The sequence below is a fragment of the Cheilinus undulatus genome, linkage group 7 (genome assembly GCF_018320785.1).
Source record: "Cheilinus undulatus linkage group 7, ASM1832078v1, whole genome shotgun sequence".
Lineage (NCBI taxonomy): Eukaryota > Metazoa > Chordata > Actinopteri > Labriformes > Labridae > Cheilinus > Cheilinus undulatus.
The window spans coordinates 22752744-22778356 of record NC_054871.1 but is presented as its reverse complement, the minus strand read 5'-3'; the positions used below and the strand labels follow the sequence as shown (position 1 = coordinate 22778356).

Below are 25613 nucleotides of genomic sequence, written 5' to 3'. Positions count from 1 at the left end.
TTAGAAGAATCAGACCGGTTTCAATCTTTTTTTATCCTTAGTTGGTCATTTTCCAGAAGCGAGTCAGTCTTATTCTTTTATTTTTAGACTATCAGTTGATTATTCAGCATCTGCAAATCTCTAAATAGGCCTTTTTCTTGGCATGGGTTCAATTAGAAACAGCTTCCTTTCATACAAATGGAAAACACACACAAAAAGTAATTTTGTAATTACTGACAGGCTGTGGGGCATTTCCTCAGAGGACTTAGCCCAGTTTAATTTCAAGGTCTTTGTCAGAGGAGCACACAGTAGAAGGTACATAATTTTAGATAAATTATGCAGCGGTTTTACAGTGAAATCGTAACTGTTGAGTCTTGATGGACATGACATGACTTGATATTGCCCAGAGCTCTGATCTTAAATGTTAACCAGCCATTTTTGACACAGGAAGGACATGATCGATGGAAATCAATAATTATAACCACTTATGCAACAGACCTCACATCTCAAAGATGACATTGTTTTGGAGAGACGTTTCCCTCATGTCAACTTTCTCTTCAGAAACATGGTTGATATTTGACCTTATTTATGCAGGAACTGAATGCACGCTTCTTTTCTTCAGCATCACTTTTACTTCACATTTAGTCAGATAAAGAAATTGACACTTGGGAGATACCTAAACATAAACAGCTGCTGTTTACTTAAAAATTTTTTTTTTTACCAAAAGCAGGTCAAATGCTGCAAATAAAGGTGCAAATAGATGAGGAAGAAGGGTGCATTTCATCCAGATCTCAGTTCCACTTCCTCTTCTGACCACAAACTACAAATACTACAGATGTTTCTAGGGGACTAGTTTCAAAGTTGATAAATGTATAATGTGCCCGCGCAGCACAGAGAGGGGGAAAGCACCAGAGCAGGACTTGAATCGTGAAGCCTGATTGTCTTCATATTGCGTAATGTGTAAACTCAGAGATCTTTGTAGGTTCACCGGTGGAGGCATAGTGCCATATGTGCCATGAAGCCACGGCCAGTGGATGCATAAAAACGCAGGATGCGTGGCTGTAAACATTAATGCATCAACTTCTCTTCCCTCGAGATTTTCACGCCTCACATCATGCAAGTCACGTTATAGTAACAGGCAGATAATTTGCCTCGAGGATTTTTTTGATTCTAATCACTCGAATAATTCGAGGAGTTGTTTCAGTCCTAAAATGTTTATTTGTAAAAATAAATAACTATGTAATTTTAAGTGAATATGGAATATAACAGAACTGAATTAAGCTATTAATAAAACTGAATTAAAATTATACATATAGTATACAAACAAAAAATATATGGTGTATTATTAAAAAATGGTCCTGCATCATCTAGAGTTTTTACTCTTTTTGTGCAATTTGAAGATGAGGGTTTTTCCCATTTGTTGTGATGAATTTAAATGCTTTCAGGATTTCTAAAAGAAAAGTGGAAAAATAAATCAATATAGAGTAAATGTACTAAAATCTTTTATATGTCACGGTACATCAGCTTGTATGTCTAAACGTAATGACAAGGTGCTTGTGGAGGAAGACTGATCCTCATATCAAGCTTTAAGGACTAATAGACTGTGTAGTGAGGGGGGGCATGACGTGGCAGGCCAGTGTTTTTTTTTTTTTACCATATTATGGAAGCCATCATTCTTAATGACACTATGATGGCACAAGTCCTTACAAAAAAACAACGTATTGACTGGGTAATAATAGTGGCATGAGCGGTAGCTTCAACAAGCTTCTTTCAAGTTAGCTGTTAGCTGCTAAGCATAACAGTAATGCCTCCAACTTAGGTATGTACATATATTTCAGGATGTGGTGCATCCATGGGAACAATAACTCTGGATCTGAAATATAGCTTTCAGGAAAAAGTGGACTTATGGCACAACTTGCCCCCGGTGTGGGGTAAGTTGTGCCTTTGGGGAGAATACGTTGGGGTAAATTGTGGCAGTGATTATTCAAGATTATTGAAGTAAAACATAACATTTTAATCCCATAAACTGTAACGCTATATAAAAGCAAGACAAATTCAATACAAAATTACTCATTTAAGTTTTATTTGGATTCATCACCCTATTAAACGAATGGCATAAATCATATTTTGTAGTTTTTGGGAAAACACAAAAAACTTAAATATACAATATATGATATTTGTGAATCATTCAATAAAGTGATTTAGGCCAATTTCTGAACGTCACATTGTGATGTCCACATATTCGCTACGAATGCAGCAGAAGCTGTACTGCTGGGTAGGCATGAGCATAGATATCACAACGTAGATGCTGTTTTCGCTATCTGACAGTACATCTCTTGGCCGCCATCTTGGCACATGCAAAAAGAGAGAGTTCAACAGTTAAATGGGCAGACAGTGTTAAAAAGGCCAATTTCAGGTGCTGACAACCACAGATAGGATAGGTTCCTTGCTCTGATATTAGTGCTCTGGCCCTAAACATGGACAGGACCTCCACCCGGGTTGTTTATTATAAGTTGTTACCTAACCTAAAGTGCAATGCAACAGCTTTTTTGGCAGGAAATGTGGAATTTTTCTCCCACTATGTGCATGTATTGACCGTCATGTGAGTGTGAAAGCAAACGACTGGTCATTTTGGTGTTGCTGGCAGAAAGCTTGGACCTCCTTGTTGTAGCTTTAAGTATTTATTTTTTTAGTTATTGTTTTCTTTTATAATACAATTAAGTACAATACTTAAAATATACAACTAACAGGTCATATTCATTTATTGGCACGCAGTTCATATCGCCCACTCCAAAAATATGATTGCCTTAATTTTCTGCTATCCCAAAGACCCACAAATCAGTCATCAGAAGACTGGTATTTGACTTCAGTGCAGGAAAATTCTCTCGTTTGGACGATAAGCATGAATCCTTATTTGCACAGTGGAGACCGAGAGAGAGTCAGTGGGAAGTGCAGCGTGCTGTGCTGTCAGCCTGAGTATTAGTTTGATTTTAGCTTTTAAGACAACATAAAGATGATCAGATAAGCCAGAACATTCAGCTTTAACTTCTGTCTTTCCTTCTTTGTTTTCAGCTGGATCTCCATTTGCTTAATTCCAAGTTGTGACTGAAGCTATAGTTCCACAAAGGCCACACAGAAGTCTGCATAAAAGACTATGACTAAGTCCTGTATAAGGCCTTGTGTTTTTGCAGCATGGTGCCTAATGTCATTAGCCTGACCCAAACCCCTGCACTTCAGAGACTAAGCCCAAAACGAGGCTAAGTCCTTGATCCCGTGATAAATGCTCTGTTGAATACAGAGGCTCGTTAACAGTGAGGTGCCAGCGTTTTCCATTAAAGCCTCTGGACTAACACTATTACTTTTAACACATTCCAGTGGGCTCTTAGTCAAATCGAACCACACTAACAGCACAGGCCTGAATCTGTCACAGTGAAATATAATACAGTGGTGTATGCTGAAGATCTGGTTTTAGTTGAGCACTGTCTTGGAATGATTATTTAAGGCAGTGGACCCCTGACCTGGATCCCCTGCTGTGTTTGCATATGGAGTTTGAGGGCCACATTACCCTGCCGCTCTTTAGCATTTCTTCATGAGCTGTAGGGTCGACTCAGCAGCCATGGCCAAACATCCCTGCTGCTAGTTGTTTCTCGACAGGCTAAACTAGCATGCTGAGTTTAAATTAAGAAAGATGCTCTCGCTGTCGCAGAATTCAGATCTTATCATCGCCTTTATTAAGCCCCGGACGTCCTTGATTCCTTCTCATGCTCCTTGTCGTCCGGTTCATCCACAGAATCGTCTGCCAAAGGTCCTCTGGGAGGTTCATGTTGTGGGCTTTGAGAACGTCACATAGAGAAAACACGCAGAAGAGATGTTTTTGCAAAAGTCTGGAGATTATGCAACAGGCGAGGGTGCGAGTGGGACAGTTCCTTCAGTCTGTTTACGAGGAAGTGCGGTGGCAGCAGGCACACCTCCTCATGACTCTGATTTAGTGCTGGAAAAATAAAAACTCCAATCAACAGACAAGGGTTTCCTGAGGTCTGTCTTATTTTGTTTAGTCTCTATTGTGTCAACTTGGACCACCCTGTCTGAAGACCAAACGTCCCAACAATGCAGCATTTGAGAAATGCTCCACATTCAGAGGTGCATATTAACATACTTCAGCATCCTGCAATTGTTACCCGCAGTGTTTGAAGCTCTAGATTGCAATAAGGGCCAAGGTGGATAGTCCAGATTCTTTGTTTTGAGGCTATTTTGGAGCAAAACGTAACTCAGGAATATGTAACTGATGAATACGTAACTCAGGAATTTCAACTTCACTTGAAAAAATACCTCGCGCTCCTTTGAATTTTGCAATTTATAACTCCATGGGAAAACTTCTGGTTGGAAGAATTTTAACTACAACAAGCACGCCTGATATGTAGGTGCTTAGTTAGATGTGTGGATACACAACTACTGTAACTTTATAAAAATGGAACTTGGCACAAACAAGGAAGAATAAACTCAAGTCATGTGCCCAGGTGAATTTTTCACCTTCTTTAAAAAAGGGAAAAGTCTTCTGTTAGGACCTAATATTTTGTTTAACGCAAAGCTCTCTCATCAAATATTAGATTCGAGAGCTCTTTGACTTTTTGATAGTATCAAAAAAATCTCCCTCAGTGTGCTCAGTTGTCATGAAATCAGAGAAATATAACATTTTAATTTTTTTTTTTACCACTTTTAGGATTTGTCTATTTTGGCTATTAGATGTTGACATTTATTAGCTGAATGAGGACACACCGTAAAATCTGTTTTGTTTTTCATGTGTGAAAAAGTAACAAATGTTTGCCATAATATCAGAATTGTATTTGATTCTAGTAGAAATCAAACTAGCAACAAAAATAGAAGTCAAAGACACCCAATAGTGGGCAGTTTATTGTTTTTAGTCATCGAAAATTTTAAACAAACTCATACACAAAATCTTAATTGTACAGAAACATTTGTAAAATTTCCATATAATGAGACTGTCAAAAAATTTCTATACTCTTACATACCATGTTTTTTAAAAACAAAGTCAAATTTTCATTATTTTAAAACTGGTGTTATCAAAAAGGGCAGAAACTTCAGAATTCAGTCATGTTTTTGTTACCAAAAGTGAGAGATCACTGTCTAATATCAATATTGCACAAAGACATGGGCAAAATTTAGGAAATGTGTGGATATGACCCTCACTCTTTACCAGTTCTACCTACTTTTCCAAAGTTTGCCAATGTATTCCAGCAATGTAGACAAAGTACAGGAGCTTGCTTTCAATGTTTCAATGATTTAAAAAAAGCCCAATATGGGGTATCTACAACTTCTTTTTTCGTTATTGTGGTGTCAAACAGGTATCAATATAATTTATTCTAGCTAATATTATAAACAAAAAGAAAGAAATTTGTGTTTGGTAGATTATTTCCTAATTGTAATAATGCTTCTTGGCAATAAATCTGATACTGATGGAAACCCTGTTTATTTCCCTGTTAAATGATGCCACATTTTTAAAGAACATGCAATTGTGGAATGAGCAGCAGAGCTGAGTATGTGGGTTGCACCCATTAAAAATTTGCCAAATCTTCTCTGCCAAAGCCAAACAGCTTATTTTGCACCTGTTAATGACTCTTGTTTTGAGCTTCTGGTACCCCCAGGTGCTGGCAATGCCATATCTCCAGTTTGGGACCGAACTCTATCCTCCAAGATGACATCCCCCTCACAGAGCAGGGTTTATCAGAGACTCCAGAATTTGGGAGTGAAAAGGATGGAACGGCCTTCCAACAGTCCTGACCTCAACCCCATTAAACACTTGTGAGATCAGCTTGGGCGTTAGAGTGACAAATACAACCACATTGGCTGACTTACGACAGATGCTGGTTGAAGAACAGGATGCCGTCCCACAGCAGTGTGTGACCAGGCTGGTGACCAGCAAGGGGAGGAGGTGCCAGGCTGTTGGCAGAGAAGATTTGGCATTTTTTGTAAAAATACTGGTTCTTTGTTTGACATAGCAAATGAGGACCACTAGAGCTCAGGTCCTGGTGTCTGTCAATTACTTTGACCTTTTTTAATAAGTCAGATTTAGAGGCCACTTTTAGGTCTTGTAGCCCAACTCTAAATGGACACAAGAGTCAAATGTTTGCAGACTTAAGTGAACTGTATCCTAGCAGTAATGGGTATAATTTAGTAAAGGGCAAAGAAGAGACAGAGAATCGTTCCCCCCTAGACTATTGGTGCTTTTACCTCTACCAGTTACTGATCATTAAAATGAGAGTGGACACATACACTCTTCAATGTTATTGACAGTATCTCAGCTGTTGCTCCAAGTGCAACCCCCCCCCCCCCCCTCAAAAAAAAACAAACAAAACAGAAGTATATCAATGAACATGGACTAATTTTGTCGGAGAGGAAAGATCTGATTTTGAAACAACTCCCTTATTTTTGAGTCTGCTCATAAAAAGTCCCAATGAAGAGCCCTAACAGATCTCTGCCCTGACAATAGATTCTTTGTGATCATTCATAAAAGATGTGACTAAACCTCTCTTGCCTGAAGCATTTCTGTGTATTTCCACTGAGGTTGTGTCATAGCTAACTGGAGCCTCTGCTGACCTCATCTGGCACTGGAGATGTACTACAGCTTTTAAAACTAACGCCACAAACTCTAAGCTGAACCTGGTCTAAATGAGAGAGAAAGTTCAAGACAGACAGTGAGCACTGTGCTCTGTTTTTGTAGCCCCCACCCTTCAACTTTTGTTTGGAAATACACTCTCCAAAGAGGGAGGAGAGTGGAAGGCTTATCACTGAAAGGCTGAGGTCTGATTTATACAGCTGTGTCCCCCCACTGTGAGCATTTGTGTGCTTTGCGACAAGGGACGTGTGCCGGTTCATCCCTGTTTTAATTCAGACCACATTGGATTTGTGACGCCTCAAGACATTATGTGATAAACTCAGAGAGGTGCAGGAGACCACCATTTGCTCATACACGTGTCCCCAGTCATATTTGCATCTCAGACTTTGAATTCACACCTTTTTCCCTTACCTGTTGGCAGTGTGTGAGTAGGTAGAAGCAGGCAGAGACATGCTAAATGATGGAGAAGCTAACGTAAGCTGCTAGCAGACAAAATGCTTGTGTTTACAGGCCTGTTTTGATAACTTGTTCTCGGTGTGTTGCCACAGCATGGTGGTGGTTCTGACACAGATGTCTGGGCGTAGAGGCTCTGGCCTCGTGGCCGGAGGTGTCCACTGCTGGAATGTGCCTCCTCGTGGTCCCGCAGACTTTGTTTGGGGGAGACGAGTGCATGTGTGCTGCTGCAGACTGCAGAGAAGGCCCATGTGGAGGTTAACACCGTGAGTGGTCCTTATATAAACCACCACATGTCTTCCTCTCTGAATCAAAAGTACATTTTGCTTTGTTTTCTTTGGACACTGAATGGCAACAAATTAGTTTAGACTTTTTTTTCTCTTGTCCTTCTCGAAGCTTCCTCAAGCAAGACTGGGACCCAACCTGAATGTTCCTTGTTTTTTGTTGTTGATAAAAACACATTCCAGCCCAGGCCGGTGGACATTCTTCACTCTTAACGTCCCTGATGTGTTAAAGCCCGGTTCAAAGGGAGGAAAGTGTTCTCCACACGTTGTTTATCAGCCTGGAGATCACACATGAGTCACTCCATGAGGAATTCTACTCATTTACCCCGCAGTCATCAAATCAGTGGGGATCTGTCATGCTATCCATCAACCCAAAGCAACCATTTAAGGATGCTCGATTATTCAGCATGTCTTCCTTAACCTCCCATTTTTTTTGTCTTAGTGTTGCACCCAGAAAGTTTATGAAGAACAAAACTGTACAAATCTAGGATACTTAATTAATTGTCCTGCATTTCAAACTAATTTAACCACTAATTTCCCATTACTTGCTTTAATTGCTGTGATAGAAACCTGAAAGGTAAATTGTATTTCTTTAATGTGCACATCCAATCAGTGTTTATGGCTCATAAAGTTAACCAAAGCAACAAATCCTTGATGTGCACTTTATCCACCATAAAAGCATACTTTTGCTTGTGGGGCCAGTTTTCTGCATCTTTGTATATACATTTATATTATGGGATGCAGCTTTTCACTGTGAAAAGCCTGGTTTTAGAGCGTATCGGAAAGTAGGGGTAGACCAATTATCAGTCTGGCCAATAATGATAGCCTATATTGTGCATTTGGCCAATTATGTGTATTGACATTTAATTGTACCAAGAATGGGTTTGAAGTGGCAAAATTAGGCAGATCAGGTGGTGAAATGGGATTTAAAAGTACCAAAAATGGGCCAAAAGTACTGAAATGGACAGAAAAATGGCTAGCACCAATGCTACTGATTCAACACACATACATTGATGCTATCAGTAAATCACAGCTGGAGGAGCAATTCTCTGGGATTGTTAGGGGCCCAGTGAAACCATCAGGCAGGCCTGATTGTCGGTATGGGCCTTGAAAAACCATTATTGGTTGACCCCTTTTGGAAAACATTAAAAACAGAGCAAGCAAAAGCTTAGACTAGAAGTCCAATTTTAAACAGGGTTGACTCTACCAGAATTTAAAAACTTTGATGTCATACTAGAAAAAAAATCAAATGATGTTAATGACTGATTTGACACCAAGGTAAGAAAAATAAGTTTGACACTCATGATATTGAGTTTTATCTTCAGTTAGCAAAATTTGAAAAACACATTTTGGTACCAAACCATATTTTATTCCTCTTCCATGCACTTGTCATGTAAAAGAGATATCTTTTATAAAGTTGTTCTTTTAATACCATTAACCATTAAAACAGCAAAAATAATGTTTTAAAACAGGTGTATTAAAAAATATTGAAAACTATTTTTTAAACCCTAACCTAATATGGCTTGTTGTTCCATAGAGATGCAAACTATGTCTAATGGTGTGGCCAAAAGTAAAAACAAAAACACAAAAACCCCAGCAACTTTGTGGGTTAGATTATCTGCAACAATTGCACACTCAGTAATAAGGAAGCTGGAGATGAGGTTGAAAATAAGTGAAAATTTCCTCTTATAGTCAGCATGACCAATTAAAACGTGATGTGCTTGAAATTCAAATACTCTCAGTGTGGAATAATTAGATTAAACTGGTGGGAAACATTCAGTATGCTGAGAAAAGTGATTGGAAATAAAACTGGTTGAATGAAAAACCTAATAACTAATGAGGTTAGCAAAACATTCCTCCAGCTGTGAAAGTCTCTACTGTAAAACAGAAACAAGGTCAACTAGACGTGTTTGCAAAACACTGTCTCCGTTTTAATTAAGCCTTAAGTGTATAATTTATGACAGTGATTAACTTGTGAGATTCTTTCTGGAAATAAATGGAGCAGAGAGGGGAGGAGGGAGCCAGAGCTCCTCCTCTTTGTTTTCTGTCCATGTGACCGAGCTGCGAGTTTTAAGTCTCACTCAGCTCCCTCTCAAACAAGAGCAGTCCGTGTTTGAATACTCTCAGGAGTCCTACTACTGACGAAAACTTTTGGAGACACTTTGTAGACAGAGACAGGCACCATGCGCTGTAAAATGAGCTACAGTCTGCCCTGTTCACCAGGAAGTTCACCCACTTATTCAGGACGTTTGATGTCCTACAGAGCCAGATGTGTCAGGTAATTACAGACTTTTGTTAACACTCTGCCGTGTGTTAAATGTTTGTTAAACTATTCTTTAGTTGACTCTGTATTGTGTGTGGCGTGTTTGCTCTTTCGGTATGGACATTTCGGGTTATGAAAGAAAGTGTTGTTGTACCTTTAGCTTAAGTTGTCATTTGTCACGCTTGCTGTACACCGCATGTTGCTGTGCTTCCCCAACAGCTGCCAGGCATGCAGGTCACTTCTCTTCTACTTTTTCTTCTCTGGTTATGACTCTCCAATGTGTTACCTTTCCTTGAAGCGTGGCATCTGATCAGTGTTTGTTTAGTAGTGCGTGTCTCCCCTGGGGGGCTGCCCACAACACGCTGGACAGGCACGCACAGTGAAGCAATGAGGATGCTGCTGGTCATACTGTTGTAATGCATTCAGCTAACTTCCTTCAAAGCTGTGTGTAATATTTTAACCAGACACGGCATATTTCTCAACATAGGCTTCCCAAGTTGGGTTAACTAGTTGCGTCATGTTTACACGTATAAAAGTATGTTACAAAATCATAAACATTTACATGTGTATTGCTTCAAAATGAGTAATTACTACGCTGAAATCCCCTTTGATTCTGACAAATGTATGCACCAATTTGTTGGCCATTTTGAAAACTATTTACGTGAAGCTTATCTCTAGCCCCTTTAATAGATTAGTTTTTACTCTTGTTGAGTATCAGACCTCCGCACATTCCGTTCCCAATGGCAGAGCTCCGTCTAGCGGCGTGCAAAACGTGGCCTGGCTGTTTTTTCTTTTTTCCTCGTCCACATCCGAGCAGGGCGGCGATTGTGCAAGACCTCTCTGAGACGGATAAGGATTTGTGGGGTTTCTTTGTGCTTCCGTGATGTAAAACCCTCGAACATTGGCATCGTTTTATTGCACGCGGATATTTCCCCTGGCTTAGTAAGTTAATCGTCTTTTGTACGTGTGAAGTGGAGAAATGTTAGTGCCTTTCTTTCCTCTCGGAGGGGGCAGGGCGGTTGGGACAAAATGTTGCGCCACCGTTGTGTTGAAGTGGGACGCTCGTGAAGGCTGTGAGGATGCTTCACATTTCAGCACGAGGCGACAAGACGAGTTTGGACAAAGAACAGAGGACAATGAGATTTTGGTGATAATGCAAGCTGTTGATGGCCGCACCCGCAAAGAGACTCCCGAGGGAGAGGAGCCACTCTGATATCAGTACAAAGTAGCCATGCATAGATAAAACCTAGAATCTAGTTGCTTTATTTTATTTTGATCTCCACTGAAAAATTCAAACAGCCTCTTTTGTACGTTTTTTCAATGCATTAATGCTTTCATTCAGACAGGTGCTACTGCTCTCGTTTATTACTTTGCTCACATGAGTGTGATTATGCTGTGATTCATCAATGACACACTTTTCATTATTGTAATGGTATGAAATCATCAGCCTCACACCTGGTTTCATGAATGACAGATGTCACGTACAGGTGCTTCAGTAGCTGTTGTCTGAATGGAAATTTACACAAGGTGAAGGTTTTTTTTTTCAGGTAGCCACACCTTACAGCAATCGCTTTTGAATAAACATAATCCGGGTTAAAATTAGGGCTGAGCAATTTATCAAAATTTAGATGAAATGGCAGTATTTCTTTAACCTAAAATGCGTGTTAAGATATTTGTTCATTTTTTTTCGAGCCTGAGAAATGCAAGCATTCAAGTGTCATTTTTTCTAGGTTGGACCCTAGATAGAAAAGAAGTATTGAACAGACAGGACAAAGCAAACTGAAGGAAGGATATGCATGAAACATATTAATTTACCAAGAAAGCTTGGGGAATTTACTTGGTATTGTGGAAAACCAGCCTTGTTATTCAAAGCAAAAGAGGTAAATTAATAGAAAATTTGAAGCAAAATCTGAAATCTACTCATCATAATAGGAGACCTAAAAAACAAATGTACTGTATGGATTTACTGTATGTCCACTTAGGGCTTCCATACATAGACATTCTGCCACTTTTTTCTCCTTGCACACATTGACACCCCACTAGAAAGAGCTTTGTGACCCAGCTGTTGAGAACCACTGGTTTAAAGGAGCTTGGTCTGACAATGTTTGTAACTTTGCCCCCTTTTCCTTTAATAAAACTGATCTGATTCTTTCTAGGTCTCTCAGTTTGGGCGTTTTAATCTAGTGCACTTAAAATAGTATGGGTTTTTTGGTCTGTGTATTTTGGAAAATCTATTTTTGTCATTCTCTAGAAACAGATCTGCTTGCTACATCCTGTGAGGCTATGGTTTCTGCTTTAGAACCAGATGTGGTGTTAGGCTGATGTGAAAGAGCTGATATCGATCTAAAGCATGTGTAAAAAAAAATGAGATATGTATCTTGATGGATTTCTCTCTTTCTTCTCTGTTTACAGTGCATCTGGTGCCAGTGTTGTTGCGATTGACAACAAGATCGAGCAGGCAATGGTGAGTTTTTCTCTCTTGCTTGTGTAGAAGTGTTAGATGTGGTTAAGTGACACAGATTCTATGCATGTTGATCATGACCTATTTCAGAATCATGTTTCCCTGTATTAGGTGTAAATGATGCAAACCTATAGACAAAACTCACTAAGAGGAGGTTTTATAATGATAAAATCTTGGTATCTCATTCTGGTAAAACTTTCTTTATTCCTGTTATTTATAATAAGATCTCAGGTGACTGTCTTTTAATGAATCAAACCTGAGAAGCAGGTCTGTGTAGTCTGACTGACAGGTGACCTCTTTTAAATGTATGTTTAAAACCCCTATGGCGGTCTCTAGTGTGCACAAAAGATGCTGTCAAAAAAAAGGTCAGGATGTTCTACTTGTGGATTTGCTCTAATGCTCCCCTTTGTTAGACCAAGGATTCAGTGTCATATCCAAAGTATTTATAGTCTTTATAGTATTACTGTGTTGCTAATTTTAACTTCTTTTCTCCTCCAGGACTTGGTGAAGAGCCACCTAATGTACGCTGTTCGCGAAGAGGTCGAGGTGTTGAAGGAGCACATCAAGGAGCTGTACGAGAGGAACTCAGTGCTGGAGCGTGAGAACGCCGTGCTGAAGTCGCTCGCCAACTCAGAGCAGCTCAACCAACTGTCCAGTCAGCTCACCCAGAGCAGCAGCGGCAGCAGTACGTCGCCGCCACTTCAGCAGCAGCAGCAGCAGCAGCAGCAGCAGCAGCAGAACCCACTTGTCACAAGCAACAACAACAACAACCCGGCCTCGTCGGTTCACCATGAGGGGGGTCAGAGTGTCGCCCCTCAGCCCAACATCACCTCGGCGTGATCCCCTCCCCGTTACCCTAGAACTCGTGCTCAAACTCACACCACCCGCAGACAGGAGAGTGAGATCCTGTCAGCAAAGACAACATCTGCTACCGTCCCCTCAGCTCCATAAAGCAAAAAAAAAAAAAAAAAGGCTTGGCTCTGCGCTCAACGTGCGTGCTCCATTTAAGGAAAAGTTAACAACATCTTCGTTTGCCGCCAAGAACCATGCTTCAGTGTGCATGCCGCCATCATCAGGCAAACACATTATTAAGACAGTAAGCATCCCTTGAAGTCTTATTCTGTCTCTGAGACGAAGGGACAAAGGAGCTGGAGCACACCGTAAAAACTGCATGCTGTTCTTTGGTGCGAGACAGGAGTCAGAGAGCTCAATTTGTCGGGACAACAAGTGGCAGAAGAGGGTGGTGCGACCCTTGTAAGGTGTTGAGGGTGCTGTAACATCTAACAGGGACTGTCCCCACCCCCACAGAACCCTCTGGATCAGAAGAAGCCAGAAACAGGGGGGAAAGGGGGAGAAGTCTGTCCTCCCCAAGCGGCGTAGGAGGACGCCAGCGGGTGCCTCGGAGCGAGTCGAGAGCCTCGGCTTGTTAAATGCTGCAACAATAGCTTGTGTTGTTTTTCTCAGAGCCACCGTTCTTTAACACATTACTTATTTTCATTAGTTCAGTTTAGTATTTGCATTTATTTATTTCAGGGCTGCTATTTTCACAATGTAAATGAACAATGTCATGGAGAAACTTATTAAAAACACAAAAAAACCTTTCTCTTTGGTCTTTTGGTATTTTAGAAGCTGTCAGGTATTATTAAAATTTTGGTAGTCTCTTGCAACGTGTAGATCTCAATAAGTAGGCAATAAGATCCATAATAGAAACTTTCCTTCTCATGAAATAGTGCTAACACTAAAGGCGAGCTTACATTAGGTGAAACCCAGGTTGAATGTATATTTTGTAAAGTATTATGAGCAGAGGGTTTGTACAACCTGTTGAGGTGTGATGGGATGCTTGGATAAAGAAACATAAATTACCCTTTTTAAGCCTTTTTTTGTCAAAACAAATTAATTTGGGGGTTTGGTTTTTAGGGGGATGAAAAGCTGTGAAAAAATTGTTCGACCTACTTTATAACCAAAGACGTGAAGCTGTGTAAGTCCATTTTTAAATGCACATTTTCTTTTCTACTCTTTCCCTCCCCCTATATATTTTTGTCCCTAGTCTGCATGTTCTGCATGATCTATAATCAAACCACTTTCTTACCTCATGTTTTTATCCAGCACTCTTCATTTTTCCTGTCAAGTCTGTGAAAGGTTGTGAAAGTTTATGAAAGAGAAAGGGAACAATGCACGGAGGAGGGAGGAAGAACGCAGAGATGATTGTGTCGGATGGAGGGAAAGGCCTTGTGCACAAAATATGAGTCAGAAAAGGAGCCATCTTTTTTGTTTTCATGTAAATGCTGTGTTGAAATGTCATATGCAGAGAAAAGGTTTTGTTACATTGCAGATTTAAATGTATTTAATGAATGCAGCAGTTAGATTTTGATTGTACCAACACTTTGCTTGCACGCAGAAAAAATACAAACAATTCAACTATGTCCGCAAGAAAATAAAGTACAGAAACGTAACATTTCACACTTTAAAGCTGGAGCCGTCGATTGTGTGTGAGCATATTATGGGATGTCTTGTCTGTGTCTTTTGTGCCTCCTGTGCCGTCATTGCCTGCTGTTGTCAGGTGATCCGGTTTCTTTCTCTGTGGCTTAGAACCAAACCTAAATGCTTGGTAATTGTACAATCAGTCATCTTCCTACAGGATGGACTCTTAAATTCTTTTTCTGTTGGATTTCAAATGGGCTTATGTCTTCATCTGTTTTGTTATTCTTTTGTTTGAAGGAGATGCCGTGTACATGCCAAGTGTACTGTATGAAAGTGATCACTGAGCCTTGGAGAGAAAATCTTAACAATGCCCTTGTAATGTGCTGTTCAGACAATTTTAGTTTTCAGTCAAAAATAAATTACTGTTTTATTAAGAGAATGTCTTCATGTGCTTTATTGCTTCTTTATACATTTATTTTCTTGAAAGTCTCTGCAAAACAAAAGCAGAAATTTGTCTCTAAAAACGGTTTGTTTGAACATACACGTAAAGATGGAAGTATTTAGACCATTTGAAAGATTTGCGCCACTTAAAGTCTGTAGGTTCTTGTGGGCATGGCCAAATTGGGGGGAAGGGGGCAGGGAGACACCTGGTTAAAGTTAAGTACACTTCATTATCCCCTGGGGCAATTTGTTGTACAACCAGTAGAAAACAAATGAAAGACAGCAGTTTATACACAGGATATACAACTTACAGATGAAGGCTAATAACGTTTATAGAAACAGATCACATCAAGTTAGTAATGAGGTTAATAGTAACCAGGACTAATAAACTCCTGTGTCTTTTTGTCTCACATATTGGTACCAGGTTCCTGCGACCAGATGGCAGCAGACTTTATTCAAGAGAAAAGAGGTCACTGGACAGGAAAAATAGTTTAGGCCTTCCTTAAAGATGCATCTCTGCAGTTTTGCCACACAATTTAACAATGCTGTTCAGCTGTCCAGTGTTTATTTTCAAAGTGAGGGACTAAAAATAACAGATTTGATAATTTCACAATCATTTAGGAGACACTTTTGTCTATAGCAATGTACATCTGAGAATTAAGTACAAAAAGCAAAGCTTTAAAAAGGAGGAAACAACATCAGTAAACCACAAAGTGCTTCCAGCCCTATCGGATGCAGGTGCAGCCACGCAGAGCTAGAGGCAACGCGCATGGCGAAACTCAAGTGCTCCACTTAAACAATACCTGACAATGACGCGCTCCCAAAACAACTCAAAGCAGTTTCACCTTCCCATTTCAAAAGATCAGAGTTGGTTCATAATCAAATCAGATTTGATAAAACAAGAATAAAAAATCATCTTCAGAAAAGATGTGCCAAAATAAAACTTTTAAAAACATTTAAATTTACCCAATATCACAATAAAACAGAGTAAAAAAATGTAGGTATGAGTATCTTTGCACCTTTGGTCCTGACCCACCAGTTGAGAACTACCGATCTAGAGAAACTCAGACCAAGTTAGCTCCATACAGAAAGGCCCAGGTTCGGCTATCAACCCTGCCTATTTACACCAAGTTAAAATTTCCTGTTGAACAGCGAAGTCAGACCAAGTTTGTTTGTTTGAAAAGTTGGGAATAAATAAAACACAAGATCTCAAAATCATTCTGTGGCATCTGCAACTGGTTCAAGATCAGAATTTTTTCCTATTTATCAATTTCCTGGAGAACATCTGCCAAAATAAAGACAGACATTGACATTTAAATAAAGGAATGTTAAAATGTCCTAACTTTAGTTCTGGATTGCCCCAGTCCCAGAAACATGATGAGATATTTTGGATTTTTATTATCTATAACTTATTTATAACATTTCACTAGGGTGATATGAGGTCATCTGTTTGTTATTCTGCAGTATTTCTTCAAGACTGTAAAATGGGGGGATGATAAAGATGAATACAGGTAGGTCAACAGAAAGATACTGTATCACTTGTACCATTCAACCAAGGGTGTACTACTTTAGGTTTTACTTGGTAAAAGTGGATTAAAAATTTCATAACTTTAAGTAAAATGGGCACATATTTTTGATGGCATTGTGAATTAACAAAATTCCCACTATGGAATAAGAAATTTTCCAACAAAAGTTTATTCTTTAAAACTTGTAAAACATGGCAGAAGTCATAAGGCCAAATGATGATGTTTATGTGTGAAAAATTTCCAGCTACCATGTATCGGCTTGAATCATGTTCCCACAACTCGCTGGTAAACAATGGAGATTTATTTCCAAAGAGAGACAAAATAGTTCCTGTGTATTTGTTCAAGGATGCAACAAAACAAATTGTTTTCTCTAAATGACGAGGAGGAGATGAGTCCTGCTCAGAAGCATGTGAAAAATCCTAGATTTATGCTTCACACAGAAAGCTAGTTATTTTCAAGCTACTCTGGAATGTAGCTTGTCCTTCATCAGCCCTGAGCTGACGTCCACCGACACAGGATGTCAGTTACACAACACAGAGATCATAGGGAAATTAAGCATATAATGCTAATTTTGATTTATACATCTGAAGTCAACAGGCCTTTTGTTCTCCTTTTATTTCTCTCATGATTCATTCTCTTCTCTCCAGTTTGGCGCCCTGGATGTGTCCCCGTTGAAGCACGTCTTTTTATTTGTTGCATAACCTTCCAGCTCTGGTCTCTCTCCTGATTCTGACTCAGTGTTGTGTTTGGCAGACATGAGCACATTTGTCACGTCCTAAATCAATCTAGCACTCTCTCAGGTACTTTTCAATAAAGATGGTTTAAATTCTCGGCTATGTAAGTGGTGAAAGAAGGTTGGCTTGGCGTTCAGTTTCATCATGGATGTTTGCAGGTGTAAAGTCATCCTTAGTCTGGCTTATGTAGATCTGAGGTGGTAAAAATGGAACTGGGTAAAATAAGTTTTTAGATATCGCAATCAGTAAACACAAAAACATGAAAATATATCAGCAACTTAATTCTCACCTCATGCTCCTTTAAATCAACAACAGATTTGAATTCAGTTTCAGAACAGCAAGAATGACAAAAAATGTTTTCAAGAAAAGAGATATCAACAAGTTACAGAATAACTGAGTCACAACCCTATGAGCATCATGCAAGCACAGCAAGAATGACTAGCGTCTGCTGTGATACTCTAAAGCCTTATTGTCTCAATCTGCCACCATTATTACTCCAAAAGAAAACCTTGAATTATTCTACCTGTAAACCTAAAGCACCAAAGATACAGAAAACTTTCCTGAAAAGGCTTTTGGAGTAAAATTGGACTAAAATGGGGCTTTCTGGCCATCATACAAGGCAGAACCCTGGAGGACATCTTATTCAGTCTACAAGAGAGCTACGGCTTTGGAGGTTTGTTTTCCAGCAAGACGATGACCTGAAGCATACAGCGAAAACTATGCAGAAATGGTTTAAAGACAACATGGTAAATGTTCTGGAGTGGCTGATTCAAAGCCCAGGCCTAAATCAAATAGAGCATTTGTGGCTGGACTTGAAAAGGGCTGTTCATACACGATCCCTGTGTAACCTGACAGAGCTTGAGCATTTTTGCAAAGAAGAATGGAGTAAAATTGCAGCGTCCAGATGAGCCGCCTGATTGAGATCTATCGACGCAGATTCAGTGCTGTGATTGCAGCCAGTGGGCAAATATTTATGTAGTAATTTATTTTACATTACATAATTATTTAATTGACATTACTTTGTAGGAAGCTGTCTTCTCTGTTTTGATTGGTTTAGAAAATCAATAAAAGGGTAAAACATCCAAGGAGGTGAATACTTTTTAATTTAAAGGCACAAACTGTTGTTATTGGACATTGTTGATTTGTCTGTTTTCTACATCATGCCTGGCTTCCTAAGACCTTCCCTTCCAGTCCAGCAGAGAAAGTCCATATGTCAACACTCAAGTCAGGGAAGCCTGCCTTGAAATTTCCTATAAATTTTCCAGTCTTTGTGTTAGAAGGTATTGCTCCGGAGTCCATGGAGCTTGGAGCCGAATTTCATGTTTACAGGTGCAACCATGTGAATCCAATTTTCCTTTAGGCTTTACAAGGTTACGTTAAATCTAATTAATCATCATTTAGTTTGAAATATAACAGAGGAATGGTCCTGTTTGACATTTATCAAAGTAGTTTTTTGGATCTCCAGATGGCTTTGAGTCCTCTTTCATCCTATTTGATCTTATTAGAGTTTCTATCCTCAGCTGAACATCACCCTCCCAGCCAGGGGATGATCAAACATTTTGTTGTGTAACACTGACAGCAGAGACTTCTGATAATTCAGCTTCAAATTAATAGATCTGACATAACGTGAGTCATCCGCTTCTTTCTCTGAGGGTTTTCTACTCTATCTCTGAGTTAGGTAAGCTACCTGCTAGTGCCAAACTACTTTAAACAGTTTTTACTCTCCTCCACAACATCAATTATCTGACTCAGTCATCAAGGAATAATCAAAGAAAAAACACCACAAGGCTCAAATTAGTAAATCATTGCAAGCTTAAACCAATGAACCGGATTAACCGGGCCAACTCTGCAGATTCACCAACTTTTCTTGTCATGGTGTGTTTAGGGTGCAGCAGGTGTGGGCTCCTCAAAGTTTGTGGTAAAAATGGGACATATTTATGTGTCACTATCAACAAATACATCATGAAATATGAAACCACAAATGAAGAGTCTGAGACTTTCTCTGAACGTAAATTGGTTTTCATGTTATCCTTACATGGCCTGAATCCTAACCTTTGTCAAATGACTGTTATATAAGCACGTCCAACAGAAAATATAATGTGAGTGATGCAGTGGAAGAAAACAGCTAAGTTGATTAATCCAATCAGTGTATGTCAGTGACCCAAAATAGGGAAGTTCTTGTACAAAAGTCTATATTTTTTTGTCCTACTTTATCCATCCACTACACTAAAATTCACTCAAATGTTTCAATTTTAAATACATTTTACAGATTTAATTACTTTTCATGATCTTGATATTCATGCCTTATTGTTTTTAAGCCCCTTTGAGTGAAAAGGAGTAAAAGGAGACCAGAGAAGTTGTGAGAAATCAAATGAGAGATTTGACATCTCTTCATGTTTGTTTTGCCTCTTTAAAAATGAATAACGGAGGATTAAAACACAAGAGACCGCATCTTATAAAGGGTGGCACCCAGGATGCTTCACCACTTTGTTGTTGGATGACAAAAAGTCCAAGCTTTATAGGACAAACAGAACAAAAGGAGGGAAGAAGGGAAAAGCAAACAGCAGTGGGCGGTATAGCCCCCCATCATCTCCTGAACAGGCCAAAAGAATAAAGATAAAAACCTAACTAATGACAAAAATGGGACTACTGTTAAGCCACAACCTAAACTGAAACAACAAAACCCATCATTCTGGACATGCATGGGAAAGAAAATAGAGCAGAAAGACTCTGCTCTGGATGGAGGACAGAAAAGAGAAAAGAGAAAAACAGAAACAAACTTCCTCATGAAGTCTTTGTCCTAAAGATTGTGTGCCAGTCAGCATGCTATTTTAATTCTCCCTCCAGTCTTCTCAAAACAGGTGTTAATGTATTAAGACCAGATCAGACAACATACTGTAAATTTAGACAGATTTTGGTCCAATCGTGCCTCACCTCAAGAAGGTTTGAATCCCAGTCTGACAGGGCCTTTCTGTGTGGGGTTTACATGTTCTCCCCATGCATGCATGGGTTCTCTCTGGGTACTCCGGCTTCTTCCCCCAGACCAAAAACATGCATGTTGCGTTAATTGGTAATGCTAAATTGCCCGTAGGTGTGAGTGTGCCTGGATGTTTCAGTTGACAGTGTAGACAATGGATGTTTGATCCTATTGCATCATTGCAGCCTATCGTCAAATGTTGAGCCTGAATATGACTGTCGGGAACGACAAACGTCCTTTGAGTGGGATTTTATCAAAGATATGTCAAGGATGTCCCACAACCACAATTCAACAAGACTGGCATGTCAGAGTTTTTCGTGCATTGTTTGTCTAGTTTGACACCCTGACCTGATGTCAACAGCATGTACCCTGCTGCTGACCAATAGGCTAGCATTTACTTCCTATCTTTGTATCGTCATTTACTGGAGTGACATTAAACAAGTCCCAACAGTATTTTTTCCCTTTGGAGATCTTCTGTTACATGCTTCAAAGCTAGCATTGTTTGCTAACTGAGCTATTTTCTCGACATGTTATCAAATTTGTACATCCAGTTTTATTAATATATAGGGACAAGTCCACAATGTTTTTTATTTCTTCTTCTTGGAGAACAAGACTGCTGGCATCGCACAGAGGCCTTCTGTGACACTCTTCTTGACACTCCTTGACCTGCCTCCCTGTCAACCAATGAACTCACACACAGTTGTGAATATATGACAGCATATGGTCATTCAACAGGATCACATTTGTAGTGTTGCCAGTCTGTTCGGCAAGACATGACCACAGACCAAAAAGTGTTTGGTCTGATCAGACCATTATTTGTTATTTCAACATTTGCATGAGAAAGTATTAGGAAAGGGGGGAGTAAACAACAACATTTATATGAAGGATCAAGGCCACACATAAGGGGGGATAAAGGGGAGAGTTTTCTGGGGCCCAGGGGGCCCATGGAGGTCAGCAATATCATGGTCCATTGTAAAGTGAAGCTGTGGTAACCATATTTTAGCATGAATAATAACCACTCTTAATAAAGCAACACATTTTTAAAAATATACTTATGCTACAGTAAATATATTAAGTAAATAATTATTCAAAATGTAAACCCCTGTTCTTAGGACAGAATGATCTTTTCTGCTTTGGTAATGTTAACAATGTTGATGGCCAAACTGAACTAATCAATTATAAAAGTAATGTCAGGTGTTATAGCTATACCATGAGCTGTGCAATTGTCAAGATGCCAAGAAACAAAGTAAAAAAAAAAAACTGAGACAACTTAATAGAAAAGAACTAAATTGTTGTGAAAAGACGCAAAAAACATCAGAAAAGTGGCAGAAATGTGTAAAAAGTTGAAAAATGATGCAGGAACCAAAAAAGGCAAAAAGCAGCAAAGATTCATTAAAAGTAGCAAAAATATTCTGAAGTCACAAAAATGAGACCGAACGGCAAGTGAAGGGCAAAAGCAGCAAAAATGTATTAAAAGTTGCAATAGACGGTGCATAAAAGAACAAAAGGTGGCGCGAATAGGCTGAGACTCAAAACAAGCAGCAAAAGTGGGGAAAAGGTGGCAAAAATTGGTTCAAAATGGCAAAAATGACAATCAAGGCTAGAAAAAGTGGCATAAATTGTTCCCTAGTGGCAAAGAATGGCAAAAATGCATTGTAAGATTGCAAAATGAGTTACAAGAGGCAAAAAATTGGGTGATAAATAAAGGGTGAAAGTGGCAAAAATGGGCTAAGAGCACCAAACAAGCAGCAAAAGGGGTTAAAAGTAGTAAGAAGAAGTGGAAAAGTGGGAGATAAAGTGGTGAAAAGAGGTTAAAAGATAGCACAAAAAATTATTCCAACATCAGACCTCCCCAAAATAAGTCAACTTAGCCAGGACACTGACAGCAACGATGCAACACCATGCATTGATCCATCAATAAATCACAACAGAAGAGGACCCAGTCTATGGGTTTTTTTCAGGGGCCCAGCTTTGGTTGGAAAAGCATGACATTGTCTATTAATAATGACGTTAATCTTGATAAAGTTCATGTGCTCTACACTAAATGCATGTGAAAGCAGCAACCCTATTAAGGCCAAACATCCTAATGCCATATTAATTGGATCAGCAACAAAAAGAAAAAACAGTATTATAACTGCATTTAAAAACAACACCCTGAAATTTCATTGTTGTTTTGCTGAAGAAACAGCTATTTAAACCTCAAAGATCTGAGTGCAGAATTCCCATCTGCAGTAAATTAGTCTGTAATGAAATGGTGGTGACATCTTTTAGTGGAGTGAAGGATCAGAATGCTTTCGGCTCTGGTGTTCTGAACCTCGCCCCAAAGAAGTCATTAAAAACTTTGAATAGATAATTATACAAGTATTGTCGATGACCGGATGATCAAGTTTCATGGTAGATGAATGAGACTAAATCTATTTGCGTATTGTTGCTTCTAAAGTCATAAACAAAAATAGGGCAGAGAAGATGAATCAGTAAGTCCTCACAGAAATCTATAGCAGCACTTTAGTGCATTATTTGCTTGCGGGGAAACATAATCGTAAAAATCCTTTCACGGCAAAAAAAAAAAAAAAAAAAAAAAAAATGAAAGAAAAAAGCATTTCTAAGCAATCTTAACCACAGTGGCCCCCGGCATTTGGAGGAGGAAAAGATTATGTAAACCCAACTGTGTTGTGTATTAATGGTGACAATTACTCACCATTCAGTCATCTCTCACCACACCCGGACACTACTGCTGACTTGATTTATTGTTTCAGGAGCCATCGCTGTCTTTACTCACCACTGCCACCTAGCGTTAAAACAGAGCCATGTAAAGTGGAACATGAAAAACTGGAGGTAATTCAAGACGCTGCTGCCACCATGTGGACGCATGAAGTGATGGATGAGGTAGAAACAGGGGCTCTGTGTTATGGTACCCCTAAGCAGGGGCATCATGGGAAACTCAAGGCCTCATTAAAGACATATTAGTATGGGCCCCAACACCGATCAGTCAGTCTTTATCTATATTGCATTAGTGTATAGGTTATCTCAAGGTTATTTCAAGACACTTTCCCTATGCCTATATTCATTGGGATACCCCCTACTCGTATCTAAGAAAAGCCAAAAACTCAGTTTGCTTCTCATAAATTTATGATTTTTTTCGAATCTGAATTCTGAATTCAATCTTTCTTCCCCAAAAAATGTTGACATTTTTTTCCCTCAAAAAATGGCAGGTTCTCTTAATTAAAGAGAATATATATTTTAGACTGGCCTTAATACACCATATGTTTCCAGTTGTGATTTAAAAAAAAATATGGACACCTAATGAGAGCTTCAGGACTCCTCTAGGAGAAATGGTGACCCAAATCTCTGATATTTTTTTAACTAATCAGATTTATGTATAAAGAAAGTAGTACATTTTGGACCATAGACTGTAAAAGAAATGCAGCAAAACAGAGAGAAGGGACGTATTTCATAGACATTTTGGCACATTTTTTTTTCAGCCCACATTTGCGAACCACTTAAAAAGGTTTTGTGACCCACTTTTGTTTCCCAACCTTCAAGTTGAGGACCAAAGGTCAAGACCATACCTTCTGTTATTTTATTTTAAAAAACAGACCCAACATTAATCCACAGTTCAACACTAAGCAACATTAAGCATGGTTTTAGTGGAAAGGAACAGTGAATCTATGCTGAGTGTAGCTCTACACTCAGTTATAACAGGCACGCTTTGCTTGTTATGGCCCATGAAGGCATAGAAGAATTACTTGTTGAAAAAAATGCTATACTTTGTATGTCTAAGCAAGTCTTCACATTAGACCCCAATTTGTTCAAGAATTCCTGAGAATAAGTTTTAATCAGCTGTCGCACATGAAGAAAGTTGTGAGCTGGTTAGATTGCCATATCTGAAATACCCAATAAAACTGGTTTGTTCACTACCTCATCAACGGGAAATCTGAATCATGGATGACATGGAAGTCCCGCTGAAGGTAGAAGCTGTAAAGTGCAGGTGAGTTATAGCCTGGACCATCCTGTTTGCCTGGCAAGCTATGATGGTAGCGACAGTGGTAAATGAAAAAAATAGATACCAAAAGTAATAAGTTGCCTTGTGAATTAGCAATTAATCACCTTTTGAGCGCTGTATCAACAGAAACAGCATGTGGTTTGGCTCCAAAAATAGGGTACAGACTGTGGTAGTTTGTAGCTTGAAAACAAGGCATGCATGTAAAACACATGCAGCATATATCACCCATGGAATTGGTAGGGATTGGTATAAAACTTGATCTTTAGCACAGATTGGAACAAAGGAGGCAACCAAATTCAGTAGGTACCAGGATTTATTGGTATCAATTTATTGGATTGAAATAATGAAGTACTACATGTACTGTATACATTTCAACACCAAAATCTTATTGGTTACCATTATCAGAAGTTGGTTTTCTTTTGGTTGGAGTAAAAAGATTGAAAGAAGAAAGGAGAGAGAAGATCTTTCCTACATTTTTTAGTCTGCCCATTTTTAAAAACTCTTAACTGCATGGCAGAGTGGGGACCATTATTTGATGCACTTACAAAAATTACAATTACAATGCCATTTAGCAGATACTTTTATCCAAAGCAACTTACATTTGGAACAGGTGTTCCTGGCATTAAGGACCTTGCCCAAAGGCCTATATACCCCTTTAGTATTTATTTTTAAATTAGAATTCGTGATACACATACAGTACGGTACTGTGCAGAACTTTAAGGCCTGTTTGGACCAGATTGAGGCTGAAGTAAGGTGAGCAAGCCATGAGCCCCTAGTAGTGCTGTGGATGTCCCAAAGGCCCAAAAACCACCAGTGATCTCCAGCATTTTACCAGGGATGAAAAGGCCTGGACAAAAGAGAGACTACTGAGCTTGACTTTGGATGGTGAGTGACATTTGTATCAAGCTTGACTCTGGCTGCCCTCCATCCCCTATCAAGCCCTAGGTTATGGCATAACAGGCCCTATGATACTTATTCTTTGCACCCTGCATACCTAAAACGTATGCACATGATTGCATCTGTAGGTAAAGTATATTTATAATCAGTTGATGTATATAGGCCAATTTTTCATATTTATAGTGTGGATACATATCTGACCAAAATGCATATTACTAAAAGTCTTTACATATTTTCCTCCTTTTATTGTCGTTTTAATACTCGTATTTTTTCTTCCTGATTTAAATCCAACTAGCGTGAAGTAAACACCAGGAGGCGTTAAATGCCTTGTGTCAATGAGACACACCGCAGCACTAAAAGGCAAATCGTACACTAGTTCTTGTACTTCAGGTAGCGGTTGTTAATGGTAAATTGGAGCTCGATAGTCTTCCTCTTAATGAGCCAGTGTTGACATTTTCAAAGGCTCTGCCGTTATTATTATCAATCCGCGAATGCACAGCACTTTTGACCCTCCAGGCCCTCCATAAGAGGAAACTCCCC

The 25613-nt window shown here is 39.2% G+C and overlaps 1 protein-coding gene across 1 annotated transcript in view; it reads left to right on the top strand.

Annotated features, from left to right (window-relative positions):
- The window catches only part of tsc22d2 (TSC22 domain family 2), a 52052-nt gene extending 37123 nt beyond the window's left edge, over window positions 1–14929 (top strand). Inside the window, exons 2-3 of the mRNA XM_041791058.1 lie at window positions 12026–12077; window positions 12573–14929. Coding sequence (XP_041646992.1) covers window positions 12026–12077; window positions 12573–12914 — 394 coding nt within the window. The 3' untranslated portion in view covers window positions 12915–14929. The remainder of the gene's footprint in view (window positions 1–12025; window positions 12078–12572) is intronic.
- The last annotated feature ends 10684 nt before the right edge of the window (window positions 14930–25613 follow it).